Genomic DNA, 17,805 nt, shown 5'->3' with positions numbered 1-17,805 from the left:
AATCAAGGACGTAATAATAAGTCCGACATTTTATCACGTTTTTCTATGACGTCACACTGTGCTTTTTCATACAAATTCCATAGTAATTTCGTGTTTTGATGTTTAGTAAAAAGTAACTGATTTGACTAGTTGGAAACTAACCTATTGCTGGCTTCAATGTGGCCTTTTTACCCCTGCTTCTATTTTTACGACATGCAACCGAACCGCGCGAGTACGTATACGTAACGATGACAGATTACTTTGAATGTCAAGGTCTTCCGAAATTAGCACCAACAAAACTCGCTCAGGGGAAACGAATTATAATTTCACCCCTGAGGGGAGCAATCTTACACGATCTACATCAATCATGAACACGAGACCACTTAAACTGTGACAACTTTGCGTAATCTAGTAACCGTCCACAGATTAGATAAACTTTAGGTTGAAAACGGCTTGGAATAGCTTTTAAGAAATAGCTATTTAATTTAATGTTACAAAATATATACTTTTTAATGACAAAAATAACTGATATCACATAGGAAACGATCATAAATGAAACAATGTGGGAGTGCAACCGATGGAAAGACAAATGGCGCATAGCAACGGGCTTCCTAACTACCGTTGCCATGGTGACGAAACGACGAAAGTTTTCGATAGCTTTTCGTTATGCACGTTCGATAATAATACGGATAAAATTTTTGGAACGCTCGCAATTCCATTGATTTAGGATTTGACAGGGTTATGTTCAGAGGTAATACGGAAGTACTTACGACGATTTGAGATTCGTGCCTTCGTCCAACATAAGGATTTATTTTTCTTCAATGACGAGTTATTCCCGTAATTAAAAAATAATAAAAAGTAAATACATTTTCTTGTTGCTTTCATGCTAAAGAACACACAGGCTTAGTAACATCCTTGGTGAAATGACAATGTCATTATTATCACAGAATACACAACATCGCAGAAGAGCTGTTCAAATAACTAACATCAATAATATGAAGAATATGAAAGTGCGATATAACAATCAAAACCAAATAGCATATTTTGCATCAAAAGCAAATGGAATTTCACAATCTCTGCTTATCCCGGTGGGCAATAGGTTCCGACTAAGTAGTTAATGCCATCTGCGGCAAATCTACAACAAGTCACGTCAAAAAAGGTGAGAAATAGGCGTGAGTTTACGTATGACTATGTGTGTATATAATTACCCCCCCCCCCCCCCCCCCATTCCGGTTGGTTGAGGGGAGGCCCAGCAGTGGGACGTATATAGGCTGTTTATGTACGAGTGTGTGTGTATATATATTGCATGCAAGACATACTTTTGCAAAAGGAGTGCTTTGATAAAATCATCAATGTACAATACAAAAAACATCAGTAACTCATTAAAATTATTAATGGATTTGAACTTCACGTCGCGAATTCTAAATTTAAATTGGGTGAAAAAAAAAATCCTATTTTAAAATTTAGAACACAAAAACTAGCAGCCAGCGTCCTCATTTTGTTTCACACAGAAAAAGCCTTCTAGTTTATTTTTCTATTTACTCAAGCATTGTGGCACCTAGACAGAATTACAGGCTGTAAAAAATACGTCTACAGACACAGGTTTGCAGAAGTTCCGTTAGTTCGTGCCGAATTAGACAATGAACGCCTGATGCCTAGTGCACCTAGATTTATTCTAGGTTAAAAGTAGGGTTGCCACTCATTCTGTGTAGTACGCAGAAATAGCCTACTTTTAAATATCGTTATGAATCGACGAATGCAAACGAACGTGTCTCATAAATAGGTATTACCTTTTTACATACAAAAAAAAAACATGAATTTTGCGACGGATAATTCCACTCGATATAAACTCAGAATCATGAGCTGAATCATCCCTCTCAGTATTCGGTAAAAAAAAATCATGATTTTTTTTATTTATTTTTTAATTATTTTCAATTCTATACTTTTGTGATGGAAAATTCCACTTGATATTAATTCAGAATGGAATTCTATGGTCTCTGCTTACCCCGGTGGGAAATAGGCGTAAGTTTATGTATGTATGTATATTAACTCAGAATAATGAGCTGAATCATCCCTCTTAGTATTCGTTACGATGTCACTTACACCGCGTACAAGTACATATAGGTAGCCATACAAGAAGGTAATGTATGTATTAGTGACAACGTAACGAAAACTTTGAGGGATGATTCAGACCATGATTCTGAGTAGATATCCAGTAGAATTATCCGTCGCAAAAGTATGGAACTGAAAAAAAAACACAAACATTTTCATGAATTTTCTGACCGGAAAATCCCTGTATAGTACTTTTTTATTATCAAGTATTTGCCGAAAACACTAAAACTGACCCATAACTAGCACACTAAGGAGACAGCTCTAGTTGGAACCTAGTACACATTGTCTAGCCTAGTTTATCGGATGCATGCTACGATTTGCTTCCTTCCTACGCCATGGAATTTCCTTGCTCTAATCAGATGGGGTTAAAGGCCAGGTAGTGCTAGGACAAACGTGTGTTGGAAATGTTTATATGCGTATATAATGGCTCCGATTCCTGCAGACACCTCCTAATTTCATGTTATACCCGTCATTTTCTTATCCGCCGAAAAGGAAAGGGACGGATGATTCAACAAGTCAAATTTTAAAATGAATGAATAACCCGTGCGGATAAAATAGGCATCTCGCTGGTATGCAAACAGTTTGACGTGTTGTCTACTTAATTCGTATTATAAAAACAAACAAATAAAACACAATACGATATTGGAAAATGTCTGTACACCGATTTTTTGTCTGTGCTAAATACATAAATAAAAAATTCTAACGCATTTTCCAGTAATGCCAAATCATAAGGTGACCTTTACATTAGACACAATTTGATACAGACAGTCTTCGTGACACTTCCTTAATTTTAAATTGGTCGTGCCTAGCATGACATAGAGTATATGATTGAGCGTACAAAATTGCAATCAACTGCATACAGTAATCACCAATTTGCTATTTATTAAACAGTTAATAGTTCCTTTGTGTATGACAACCTTCTTCTTCTATCGAGTGGGTTGTGAGGTGGGTTACCAACCCCATCAACCCTGGTGTCAGAGTTACTATTGAGCCGCCAAAGGCCCCTGACATAGCTCATGTAACGACTACTAACTAACTTGCATCAGTAAGTAGTAATCGGTACCAACGGCTTAACGTGCCTTCCGATGCACGGAGATAATAATATGTATGGTGATTGTTTGAGACCTAGGGAAGAACGATAGACATTTTTTATTAGGGAAATCACCCCTTTATATTTTTATAAGGGGATAAAAAGGGGATGGAAAAACGTCCCGCGCGTAACCGAAGTCCACGCGGACGATGTCGCAGGTTTTTTAAATGGTTTTTTTTAATTAATTGTAGTAAATGACATTAACTACTTGGCCGGACAAACGGGGAGCGCTGAGGGCTCTCACCCGGTGAAATCGCGGGCGCAAAACTGTTTTGCCATAAATATGGGCGTGATTTTATACATAAACAGCCTATATACGTCCCACTGCTGGGCACACGCCTCCCCTCAATCAACCTGAAGGGGTATGGAGCAAACTCCACCACGCTGCTCCAATGCGGGTTGGTGGAGGTGTTTTTACGGCTAATAGCCAGGACTAACGACTTAACGTGCCCTCCGGTCACATCTTACTTTTTCGGACAAACAGGCGATTCTAGCTTGAAAAGTCCTTACCAAATAAAGGATAGTCTCACAAAGTGATTTTGACAATGTCCCCATCGGGAATCGAATCCGGACCTCCAGATCGTGAGCCTAACCACTAGACCACGGAGGCTGTTAAATTTTACCTTCCTACTCGTGATCAGCCTATTATTTTAGCAAGTAGCCGGTCATCTTTAGCCAGTGGGGTCGACAGCCAGCGCCCACGTCTGGTCTGAATTCACTGAATCACGGTGCGTTATCCTCCGACCAAGGTAAGTCATAATCAGAAGTCGTAAACAAAACACTGGCTCATTTTGATGCGCAATTCGGCTATGTAGACTGAACTGGGAAACACACACACGTACACACCTACACCTAGCACAGACCTAAACCAATGATTGTCGAATTTGTTTTCGAATTCATATTTGGATCATGTTCTACGCAAGCGTGTGGCTTCTCTGTGGGAGCGAGTGCGGGGCAGCAGCAACAGTCTCCTGAAGGTGGTCTCACAAAGGATGGACAGTCCCATCCTCACTCACTGGATGTACATGCATGTGACATCCAATGAAAATTATAAATTTTACTAACTTAGATATAATCTTCTATTACTAACAAAATATGGATAAATATCTGAAATAAATATTTCATTCATTCATTCATTCATTCATAAATTATTATCACGTGTATTGAAGGAAAACATCGTGAGGAAACCCACGTTCCCGAAATGCATTTTCGGACGTGACCTAACCTGCATTGGGTTGGTTTTCCCTTCGCGGGTTGGAAGGTCAGACAGGCAGTCGCTTCTGTAAAAACCGGACCTGTCAATAGTATATAAATAATAATAAGGCATAAAAAGCCTAAAATAACAAATTAGAGAAGCGTTTAGTTATTCTCACCACTATACGCCAGCGGTAGAGCAGCGACGTGGAATATGTTCCATACCCCTTCATTTTAATTAACGGGGGGGCTGTTACCAGCTGTCCCTGTATACATATACTTAGGCTGTTTATATACAGGGTGTTAGTGACATTGTAACGAAAACTTAAGAGGGCTGATTCACACCATGATTCTGAGATGATATAAAGTGGAATTTACCGTCGCAAAATTAAAAATAATTTAAAAGTGACGTTAAAATTTTTATGATTTTTCCGACCGGAAACTCGGAAATTTCGTTATCGCAAAAGTATAGAATTGAAAATAATTTAAAAAACACATTGATATTAACTTAGAATCATGGTCTGAATCATCCCTCTCAGTATTCGTTACGATGTCACTAACAATCTGTATGTATGTTTAGTTATAAAAAGCTCGTATCGAGGAAATCATATTCAGTAATTATAACCTCACAAAAGACTACTTATCTACATATACCTTCAATAATAAAGAAACTATCGATTCCTTGTACTAAAGTGAACTTTACCATCAACAATGAAGAGGTCGCCAATAAGGTCCATTGACCTTTACACCATTAGGGATACCAATTTAATAAACACGTTCTATAACTAAAGAGCATTATTACAATGAACACACGCATCAATACATACATACATAAACGGGATTCTCTTAAAATGCATAAATGTTTTTGTCATAATTTTAATTATCATAATTCTTTTCGCATAACGTTTTAAAGCATAATAGTACTTTCCCATAATAATATCTAAGAATACTGGTTTGTTAGGTATAACTTATTTTTGGACTAATATTTGTTGGTATAAATTTGATTCGCAAATAAAAAGGTATCCATAATTCATTTTTAGAATAATAGTGTTTTGTCATAATTTTTACAAGGCATAACAGTAGGTTAGGGTGCGGCGGTTAAAAAGTAAGTTTCGGAAATGTTCAAAGTTGTGCCAAAACTTTTCTTATTCGGAGTATAGTTTTTATGCTTATAATACTTATGCTTATATGTCATTATTGTCATTAATTATTATGCTTATGGTAGTTATGAGTTTCAAAATTATGCTTAAAAAGTTATGACAAATTAATATTATGCGCAACTAATAATAGGACAAGTAACATTATGCCATGGTAAATTATTACATAAAAAATTATGCGTAAAAATAGAGAACCCGCCACGCCACGCCTATTTCGCACCGGGATAAGCAGAGACTATGGTCATAAAATAAGGTATAATATATACACCCACACTTCGCCAGCTATATTTAAGACCTGTGTAATAGGCGGTGAGCCTATTGCCATTAACCGGGCACGAATCCTGGAAACCACGTGACATAAATTATCTATGATCTTCATCATAGAAGGAAAGCTAGAAGGAAAGAGAGGAAGGGGGAAGACTAAGAAGAGCTTACACGGAACAGATTAATGAAAAGGTTAAACGTCGTGTTTTATAGGGAAGTCAAGGAATTGGCCTTTGATAGACTGGAATGGAAAATGCTACACCGACAACAGCGTGGCTCTTAAATTGATGATGATGATGATCTTAACATAAACTCGTAACGTCGAATTCAGTGGTTTAGACCCCGAGCCGGGATTCGAACCTGCGACACTACGATTTAAGTCACGCATTTTCCGAAAAGTGCTATCACGGACATCATCTTCAGACCATTAACGTCCCCACTGCTGGGGCACGGGCCTTCCCTATGGATGGGTAGGGAGATCGGGCCTTAAACCATCACGCGGGCCCAGTGCGGATTGATGGTTATTAACGACTGCTAATGCAGCCGGGACCAACGGCTTAACGTGCCTTCCGAAGCACGGAGGAGCTCGAGATGAAAACTTTTTTTTTTGTGGTCACCCATCCAATGACCGGCCTTTGCGAAAGTTGCTTTACTTCAACAATCGCAGACGAGCGCGTTAACCGCTGCGCCACCGAGCTCCTCAATCACGGACATACGCATCTATAATACTTAATCTGTCTCTCTCTTCTTGGTATTTATTACATCTGATGGTGGGGTCTGCCTTCTTCGTCTTTCTCTTCCACTTCGCTCTATCGTGACGTGTCTTTTATAATATTTAATATTATACGTAAATGCGATAGTAACTCTTCTCTGTCAGGTTCGACGGCAAAATAGCTGAACCGATTTGAATAACCAAAGTCGAAGACCAATATCGAAAGCCAGTGAAAGACGTAAGACCCTTACCAAGATAAATGATGTGATGTCCACAACTCAACTTGGAAATCGCGGGCGGAAATGACTATCGTATAAACGAAGGAAGTTAGAAATATCGTCGCCTAGAGAAAACCACAAAGGCGCCATTTTGAAAAATCACATTTTGACGCGATTTTCTTCAACAAAACTTCAATACGGGTAAAAATTGAGACCACAAATCTTTACCTACATTGAAACTAAGCTGTCGATTGCGAGGTTTTGTTAACAAAAATCACACCTGAATGTGATTTTTCAAAAACACGCCTACTTTTTTAATATAAAGCGACGATATGAAGAAAAGGGTTTTTTATGAGGAAATATCCTATCACGTTCTCAGTAAAATGCTATATCAGATGCCAGCCAATATAGACGCTTTACATATTCATGAGAACATTCGCTTTTGATATGAGCCCTATTCGCGTTTACGTTATCTTCTAAGAACATCCTTTTGCAGAATATTTAAAGTCTATTTAAAATATAAGGAAGAAAAGTTACGCGACCTATAACCTTTTAAAATAATCGAAAAAAATAACAACTTCATCGGAATACTCAAGGCTAAACTTTTACACATTTCATTGAAAATCCTAATGAAAAGAAATTGAATTCCGAATTCCTATAAAAATAGTTCCATTCTTCGAAAACAATTGGAACGATTTAAAGCGAACCAGTAGCACAGTGCAATGAAGGTCGACAGGTGACGAATTTGGCTACAAAGGCAGTTCCCGATAATAAACACGAATACTTGCACCAGACTATTATGGAAACATTCCCTGCATCATCAGTATGCGACACTGGTTCCCGATTCAACTCTCAGGACGCCCAAACACTGTTATCACTAGCTTCCAAAGTTATCACTTACTGCCTACGTTCTTATTCCGCTGCATATGCGGCTGAGCGCGCTCGTACAACACTGGCATTGTGGAATCCCGCCAAAAAAATTAAAAGTTTGAATTTAAATATCGAGCACTGTTCTTTTTGAATTTCTTTTTTAGAAACACTATATGGCTTTCATGTCGTGCCGTGCCAGCCAGTGCTGCACGCGGCCGGCTACACACTGTCCGCTCAAGGCAGCAACCCACGCTTTTACGCGGAGTAACAACCTGACCACCCCATATAAAATTCACAACACCACCCCTAAAATAACAGCTACACCACCACATGTTTTAATAATAATGGCCACCACATATGAGTGTCTAAATGTATGTCATAATAAGACATCATAAATCGTAAGAAATATTTTCCCTTTCCGTGGAGCTAGAAATAGACTGGAGGTCAACTTGAACGTGGAATAAGTTTTTGCTAAATAAATTGTCGACTATGTAAATGAGCAGCTTTACATGTAAGTAGTGAGTAAAAAAGCTCATTCGAATTAAAAACAAGTTTCCAGCTGTGTTTTCAGCAAGATGGAGTGAAGTCATGCATATGTTAGACATGTGAGCAAATTGCGTTATAATTATGAAGTATGCCATACTGCACCCGCATAATGTTTGACTCAGAGATGACAGAATATCTGAAGGATAAGCAGTGCATGATGATGTATGTAATCAACGCAGAGGCTTTAATACGAGCTATTTAAAAGGTACAATAATTTATTTCAATTATCCATCTAGCGTACGTTTTCTGTTTACAGTTTCACAGTAAAGTGCGTACAGATCGTGAGATATTATGCCAATTATAGTAGGCGAACCAATCATTAAATTAATAACGTGATTTCTAGTGATAATCATGAGATTGCGTGACGTTGTAGATGCCCATTGCATAAGAACTGGTCTGGGTGAGGACTGCAAAAAGTGAAAACATAGGGGGGAGAGCACAGAATAGCTGAGAACCAAGAAAATTAAAAAAGCCAGCTCTATCTTACGAATGGTACAACTTTCAAGTAAATTATTTTCATTACCTACTTCACTAGTAGTTACAAGTCCATCCAATCACGCTACTACCGTGTCCAACTCGCACACAACTGCATCAACTAAATCTATCGATTTGTTGAATTCACAAACTAAAAGTACCAACACTAGCGTTCTGATATTCAAGAAATGAACTTATAAACCCAGAACATTTTCTCTATAACGTTTTCAGTGCAATGCACTTTGCTGGCAGAACTCCAAGTGAGGTGGATCTGCTTATAAATGTATTATGAACTTAATTGTGAGAAAACATCCACCGGTTTCGCATAAATGCTACTTTATAACTATCCTAAGTGGCGTTTATTACAGGCTATCATCAAGAATTGAGTCCTACGCTTTGAACTCTATATAAGCGAGGAAGAGTTAGAGGAGGATTTAATGATTCAATACAAAGCTCACACGCATTAAACTTTAAGCATCATGTCATAAACAGAATTAAAGATGCAAATTTCAATGACAAAGAAACAAAACATTTCTAGATGAATACTACGAATAACACTGAAGAACTTAATAAAATTAAAAATCAACTTAAAGAAGAAACAACATTGCAACATTGAATATCGCAACAATAAAAAGAATAAAAAAAAGTCCTTTGGAAGCGCGGGTCAATAACCTAACGTACCTGGATACTACTAGATCACCCAACCGACCTGTCAACACTGTCTGGAAACAGACGCAGAACGCAATCAGCTAATGCAATACATTAAAGTTACGACATAAAACTGACCTTTGTCCTCACGCAATTATCAAATTGAAACATACAAAGGTGTTAAATCGTAACAGTGTAACCTTGGTACAATGTCAAGACTACAAATGTAATATAGAGGGTCAAGGCTGGGAAGTTTAAACGGCTAAGAAAGCAGTGGAATGGGGCTAGGAAACGGGAAGCAATCTATTAAATGCCACGCTGTAAACCGGCGTTGTATAATATTTTCATAAAGTGCATGTGAAAAGCCGAAGTGAAAGCCTTGTTTAAAATAGCCACAGAGAAGTACAATATGGTTTAAAAGTAAACAAAATGTTACACGTGTAGCAATTACTTTCTTTGCAAAATGTACGGAACGATGCAACTTTGTCAAACAACAATAGCAATGTATCGATAATTAAAACACATAATAACGGGTTCTTACCGCGTTTAAATGGGGATATGAGACTCCCGATATTTCGACACTGTTGCAAGTGCCATGATCACGGGATGACTGATGAGATTGGAGTGGAGTAGGTAGAGTCTCATATCCCCATTTAAACGCGGTAAGAACCCGTTATTATGTGTTTTAATTATGATAATAACCGCGTAAACTTAAAACGATGTATCGATTTTATAACTTAGAAAAGTTCTAATAAAAATGACTCTATAAAAAAATCTGTGGCTCTTTTCATCAGAACAACAAACCACGAATAGACAGATATGATCTTGAAAGATACTTCTGAAATGACGGAATGTCTTAAGCGACAGCATGAAGCCCAGGGAAACATCTGACGTGTCAAATACGGACAAGATACAGAATAACATGGAACATGAACAAAGCCAGAGAGCCGGTTCGAACCCCGGCATTGGACTTGCACCAATGAGTTATTAATTTACCTTAAGTGCAGTTTTATCTAACACAATTATACAGTTGGCTTATACAATTATCACTTCGGTCTAACAAAAAGTTCGGTGAGGTGTGGGTAATTAGATCAACCGGACATACCTCTGACTACCCCAATTGGATTATAGTCGTAAGCTTATGTTATGTTAGGAGCAACGCGTCCCACAGGTAAATCGAAAATCGAATGTCAACACACTCAGATTTCATATTGGCTGACGACATCTCATTAACGACAAGAAACTGAATCTCACGATATAGGACAGGCATCGAGGGCGCACGCACGTCAATCTAAGCCACGAGACGGTGCCAAATTAACGGTTACGCAATGAAGTCGTATGCATGTTGCGTTCGCGGGAATTTTCGCTGGCACGCGACGAGTTGCGAAGCCAAGAGTGGCGAGATGGACATAAGAGTTCATGAGACAAAGTAGCTACAATAGAACGATTAACTTTATTGTTTTTCCTAGTCTGGTTAGGATACCACATCGAACCAATTCATCTAAAAAGCAATATTGTAATTAAGTCAAGAAATATGTAATGTCATGGGCCGTAACGTCACAAGAAGCACATGAGTAAATACAGGAAGCAGAACACTTTGGAGGTTAGCCAAACGTAGTAAAATATGTATGGGCAATTTTCATTCCCCACTATGAGCCCGAATAAATAGAAGATCTAGTCTACGAAAGAGGTCACGACCTTAAGTAACATAACAGGAATAAATGAAGATGAATTATAGGAAAGAATACAACCCTAAGTCAATCTAGTAATAGAGATGTCGCAGAAGACAATACAGCAAAATAATAAGTCGAAGAATCACAAAAGAAGGATAAAGGAATCATATTGAAGACAGTAATTATAGAGTTAGCTACGTAAGCCGTTTTGAAAAATCCAGGTAAAATTTGTTGCCTCAAATACCCGGAATGAAATTAATTGAAAGAAATCGAGGTTTTATTGCAAAAATCAAATAAAGAATGTGTTTTTTTTTAAAAAAAGTGCTTATCAGTTTTCACTATAAGGCGACGTTATGGAAACAGACCCGTTTTCAAAAAGCCCACATTCTATTTCCAACAGGAACAACAAATAAAGTATTCCGGTTAATAACACAACCGCATTAGGACAATACACAGAAATGGTTATGATAAACGCAAATTATGAATGTTTAATATGTGGTCAGGTGACATGAATACAAGTTCATTGACCCGAAATTGAAATTTGATAAAGAACGTCATGAATCCTTGATATTGGTGATTATTTATCTTTGGATCGTTTAGGAATCGAATATTTTAAAAGTGAGAACTTCCGGACAAATTCAAGATACTTCCGGATACGACCAAGGCATATGATTCTGTGAATTATATGTCAATGTTAACCTTGTATAGGTGTTGTTTTATGCTAATTGTAATATTGTGAGCGATAATACAAATACAATTTTGTATATGACATATACAAAGCATACACAAAAAGTATCTAACATAGTAACAGTTTGAATTTTGATTAAATAACTTTGGCGAACATCTCATCAGCCTAAAACTACTGCTATATTCAAAGCAAATAATTCGTTACCTGTTTCTAATGGGTTTAATTAAAAAAAAAACACAATTCCCACCTTCTGTTATGATTTGAAATTTTCAACAGCGTTGCTTTATTTAATTACTCCCATTACCGAACAATTAATGTTTGTCTCTCTTTCTTTCTACGGTTATCTTAAACATTATTCTCAATGTCTACCGCTTACATTTTTAATAATTACTTATGTGTGATTATCCTTTACGGCTGCGTTATCGCCATCTATTTGCAGAGAAAGGTCATTGACTTATACCTATTACAATAAACCGTTATTACTTTTATTAATGTTATCACATCTCTTTATTTGTATTTATTTATTATGCATTTTAATTTGCGTATTCATCAGACGATCGCATGTTGAAATTACTGGAATCATTATTTTCATAGGTAGACTTAGTCATGAAATAAGTCATTCAACTTTACTTATTTATCTTTTATCTGTAGTAACACTAAACGTCGAAAAGTGTAAATCTTTATTAGAAAGACTTCTTCGTTATCATGAGACCAATTCTAAATGAAACGACACCAGAGGAATCGAGTCCATTAATGCCCATTAAAGGTCTTCCTGCTAATCTTGACATAACTAGAAAACCGGTAGCCACCCATCCACCTGTTCAATCAAGTGATCCGAGTCCGATGACCTTACAACCTTCCACATACCACCACTGACTTTCATATGTCTGTCTTTTTCTGACACTAAGCAGACAGACAGAGACGGCGATGTCGTCCGATCGAGTTAGCAGCAGATTCACAGCAGAATGAATCATCGCGTGCAGGAGTGACCTCGTTCGAGACTACATCAATATTTGGTATTGAATGGGATGGCGATTAAGCTCCGTTGAACATATTATGATTTTTTGGAGTTCCGTTACATATCAATATGTGTAACATGTTTATGTTCAGGGGCCTAAAAGGCCACATCGAAGCAATATTTGACATTAGCGCATATAAAAGTAAGTGCGCAATATCAAACATCAATATTGCTTTATAGGATGAATTGCTCAATGTGGTTTTGAGGCAACAATGGGTATGGAAAGCCTGAAACGAACAAAGGATGATGAGGATGAAATCACGCATGAAGCGTCATGTGCCAACATGATCATACATGTTGCGGACACGCGGTTGAAGAGAAAAGATAAATAATGTACGGCGAGTTGATACTCTTCTTCTATCGAGTGAGTTGTGAGGTGGATGATGAGGCCCCTGACGTGACTCATGTAACAACTACGTACTTACAACAGTAAATAGTAACCGGGACCAACGGCTTAAAGTGTCTTCCGAAGCACGGATCATCTTACTTTTGGACAATCAGGTGATCAGGCTGCAATGTCCTAACCAAACTAGAGATCACAAAGTGATTTTTGTGCTTTGTCCCCACCGGGATTCGAACCTGGGACCCCCGGATCGTGAGCACACCGCTCAACCACTGGACCACGGAGGGCGATACTTATATGATAGCAACATTAAAACTAGCAAATCGTAGCGTTTACAAAACAAGAAACTTCCCACGCGAAAATGATCACGGCAACACAGTTAGCCCATAAGCAAATAAAGCAAACTATCTGGCTTATAATGATGTTTCTGAAGAAACGAGGAAGTCATAAACAAATGTCAAAACAATCGCAGCTGATTCCCACATAACGCCAAACAAAGAAAGTGGAGTAGCGACTTGTAATCAGACGCAATGAGACAAAAACTACATATAAAGCTGACAAGACAAAGAGGCACGCTGGGTAAGGGAGAGATGGTCGTTTAGATGAAGATTAAACCCGTTAGGATATGACTCTTGATGCTTAAGGTCAAAAGCAATACAGCGCGTGTCTAAGCTTATCTAGATTTTATTGTGACATAGACACGCGCTTCTATAGATGTTGTTACATTGTAAATAAAAGCATGTAGATTTTATTAAATTCTTAATTGATTGCTAGTAAAGTGTTTATTTATATTAGGGTATAAACAATTAAAATCGAGAATAGTCTAAAGAGTACGATGACAGTACTGTTCTTTATGGCATCAATAATTTTAATGAAAATATATTTATGTAGCTAGTTGCACAATTATTTAAAAATATATTGAGATTTGAGAGTGCTGATAGACTTATACAGATTAGTTTTCTTTAACATAAAAAATATACAAACAAAGCCAAAGGTCATAATATATAATACACATGACATAAACAGAGAAATAACTACGAATACTGCTAAAATATGTGTGTGTGTGTGTAGTATTATCGACGATATATTACTGTTGTTACACAAGTCATATAATATCATAAACAACCTATATAGGTACCAAATGAATAGACCAAAGCAAAAAGTGACAAGGCAAAGACTGGAATGTTTCAGCTTTATACGAAAAAAAATAGACAAAGCAAAAGCACCACGCAAAAAGCTTCTCGACATCTTTCTATATTTACCAAATGACACAACTCTGTGATTCATGGAAACTCGACACTTGAAAGTGCCCAACAATATCCTGATGTGGATTACCTCAGCAATCTTGGTGTCAGGGTTATTATTAAGCCACCAAAGGCCCCTGACATGGCTCATGTAACGACTACGTACTTACATCAGTCAGTAAGTAGAAACCGGGGACTAACGGCTTAAAGATCGTTTAACAAGTTTATCCATGATAATTACGTTGAATAAATGATTCTTATTTCTGAAAGTCCCTCATTAAAAATGTTATTTTACAACTCAGTCAAATGAGATATTTTTTACGAAACCTATTTTACGACCCTATAACCATTAATCGGGCACAAATTCTGGAAACCACGGGATATCTAACCTATCTATGTTTTACTCATAAATAACTATGTAAAATTAAAAATACTGCCCTAACAAAATGCGATTCGAGTGGACGAATAACAATTTCTTTGACGGAGAAATTACAATAAGTACCTTATTGAATCTCAAGGTCTTATTGTAATAGTCAATTCGAGTCCAAAATTTAATAAAATATGCTAAACTTTGTCTTTGGAAGATTTTAATGACTTGAGAATGTCCAATTTAATAAACCTTTCAAATGTCAGACTCTCATTTCGGACTCGAATTAAACTAAATTAAATATAAAATAATATAATATTTAATATAATATAATTATATTTATATATTATTATTATTAAATATTGAAAATTAAATTTAATAAAGCTTAGAAAATTAATGCAACTCACCTTTCGTAGCCACCGGAATGGACTGCCGCGTCATATCCTACAAAACGAAAACACATAAGTTAATACATTGCAAATTGAGAGTATGAAGCAAAATAATACACTCAAAAAGCCGAGGAGTGTACATGACAGGGGGAAAGAAATCTATTTACAAAGTAATAAGAACCATTTACCCCCAAGATTGGGTGCTAAGGGTGTTACCACATAGCTCGGTGGAATTGTGATAGGATCAAGTGTAACCTCGACCGTGAAAGGATTTCGTTTTTGACTGAAGATGATATTGGCATACTATGATATTGGCATATTATAGCAGTATTGGCATAATGACATATATTACCATTTTTTTTTCTTTTTGGTTTTCTTTTTTTTTTCATATTGTTCAATGTTGACAGACTACATGTTTTTCGCCTGGAGATTGGCATTTTAATATTATCTAGTAGCTCTCTTTTTTCCTTTCTAAGAATAAATGCAACAGTTCCGAATATTTATTTTTTTGTAAGATTGCATTTCCGTGTGGATTTTTGTTAACGACGAATAACGACGTAACTGTTTGCTTTTAAATCTAGATTTAAAGCAAGCTTTTTATATTCTGTTTAGTTGATATGTTCGAAACTAGTTAAAGAGTGCTACATACGGTCTCGTAATTTCATGCATGTTATTTATAGCACTTATTTACACTCGTACAAGCTTAATTTTACTATTATATAATTATATATACTAACACTGGAGCTCCTGTGGTAATTTAAACTATTATAATAATGAAAAATAATATCGAGGGTTGAAAGGCAAATGGGTTTAAGCGACATTTTGGGCGAAATTGACTTATATATATATTCGGAATCAGCGATTTTTTCCGCGTCGACTGATCTTGGTTTCAGATCAATCGAAGCTACTTTTTGGCGCTTCAACCAATTAGCACTTTGGGTACATTTTTAAAAACCCGTGTTTTAACCGACAAAAAAAGGCACAAAATTCTGGGCTGGTGGCATATCAGTCGTATTCCGGGATATGAGTCGGTCACATAAGCTGTTATGTCTTTTCATTTTCATGATTCGAAGGCTGTTAAAGCGTTTTCCCTGACAGTGTTTTGTTATAGATAAGTCGGTTAAATCATTTGTCCTTAGACGAAACGAAAATAGATTTGGCGCTTAAATCTTTTTGCTTTAATCCAGATTTTATAAATATTGTCGCTTCAATCGTTTTGCCTTCGACAGTTTAAAAGTAAAATTGGCACTTGAACTGTTTTGCCTTTACCGAAAATATTCATAGAATTTGACTTCAGCTATTTATGCTACATTTTTTTAAATTTTTTGTCGTATAAAACAACTATCTTTTTCTTTTGAAAGGACTTAAAACGTTTTTCCAAAACAAAAAAGAAATAATGTTAACATTTCAGTCATCGCAATTTTGTATGAAACCTTGTGCCCGCATCACTTCAACATATCAAAATAAGTATGGGCAGGTCCTGGTTGGGCGGTTCACACAGCTAAAAATTACGATTGGGAAGACCGGGAGTGTGCGTGTCATCATGTCACCCAAGCCGTATCCGTTGATGGTGACTTCTATTTGTGTCTATCCCAAGTCGTTGTTGTGGTAGACTTTGACGTGGCTAGCGGAACCGAACTTCGAATTGAAGATCTGGTCACATGGCATACAATCAAGCTGGCCAGCCGAGTTTACCGTGTAATTGTAGGAAGGTTTCCGTTGAGTTTTCCGTATTTGGCGTCTTGGACTAAGATTTTCGAGGACTATATCACGCGCTATTCCAGGTTCAGACACACTCATCCCAACTATCAGTTGGCATGTTGAAAGCCACATGGTTGCGCTTGAGTACGTCTTTGTACCGCAGGTATTGTCCACCTTGTTTACAGTTCCTTCTAGACACCTCGAAATAGAAAACCTTTCTGTCATCCATTCGCATGACGTGACCGCACCATCGTAGGTGATATTTTATGATGAGAGCTTCTATTCCGAATATGCCAGAACGACGTAATACTTCTGTTATTGGAAAACCATCTTGCCGCTTTATGCGAAGGATGGACCTTAGACATTTAAAGTGTTACGTATCAAGTACGCCGCTGAGACTTTGTACACTAATATTTTAAGTTTTCCAAAGGCTGCCACCGCACCTGTTATCCGGGCTGGCAACTCCGATGACTTTGGAGTCATTTCATATTTGAGAACCCAAATATTTTAATTTTGAAACTTCCTCCAGCTCAGCGCCCTTTAAAGCAACATTGGAAGAAGCTACATCCCCGGAGCATCCTCTGGATGGTTATTTTGAAAGGGTTTTGCACAAAACTATAAATATTCTGGTGTGTGACTTAATTGAATCGGCCATTCCTCGGCAAGTTTGGTTAACTGATGCATAGATGTGAGACGTGAGAGATCAAAAATGATCTTATTCATTTTAGCCTTAATTTTAATTAAGCTATAGATAACAATTCCATAGAGTATCCCACTTATGCGTGATACAGAAGCGATATATAAAGAAAATAGACTAGGAACCATGGCTCCATGTGTTATGACATAGCCTTGTTTCGCGCCGTAGGTAACGACGAATAGCTCTGAAAAGTTACTTCTAAATCAAACTGTCGTCATCATGTCGTCATGATATTGTCGTATCAGGATAAGTCATAACTTTTCAGGACAATCTGTTTTCTTTAGAGCAATCCACAAGCCGCGTGAAGCCTCACGCAGCACATAACAAAGGCCGATGTTGTTCAAGCCTTTTGGCCTGAATCTGTTTAATAACAAAACCGTACCCCCATATCTCTGTCCGGCCAAAATCATTATTGGGTTAC

The 17,805-nt window shown here is 37.2% G+C and overlaps 1 protein-coding gene across 4 annotated transcripts in view; it reads right to left on the bottom strand.

Annotated features, from left to right (window-relative positions):
* Positions 1 to 17,805, bottom strand: part of LOC126378163 (kinesin-like protein Klp10A) — a 91,159-nt gene that overhangs the window by 18,769 nt on the left and 54,585 nt on the right. For 2 of the 4 annotated variants that reach the window (XM_050026364.1, XM_050026372.1), the window contains exon 3: positions 15,005 to 15,041. In XM_050026364.1, coding sequence (XP_049882321.1) covers positions 15,005 to 15,041 — 37 coding nt within the window. Of the gene's footprint in view, positions 1 to 7,627; positions 7,811 to 15,004; positions 15,042 to 17,805 lie in introns of those variants that run through there. The other 2 variants (XM_050026388.1, XM_050026399.1) reach the window with 1 other exon arrangement.

This window comes from Pectinophora gossypiella, chromosome 2, assembly GCF_024362695.1.
Source record: "Pectinophora gossypiella chromosome 2, ilPecGoss1.1, whole genome shotgun sequence".
Classification (NCBI taxonomy): domain Eukaryota; kingdom Metazoa; phylum Arthropoda; class Insecta; order Lepidoptera; family Gelechiidae; genus Pectinophora; species Pectinophora gossypiella.
The sequence above is the reverse complement of the archived record's forward strand: the minus strand, read 5'-3'. Positions and strand labels throughout refer to the sequence as shown.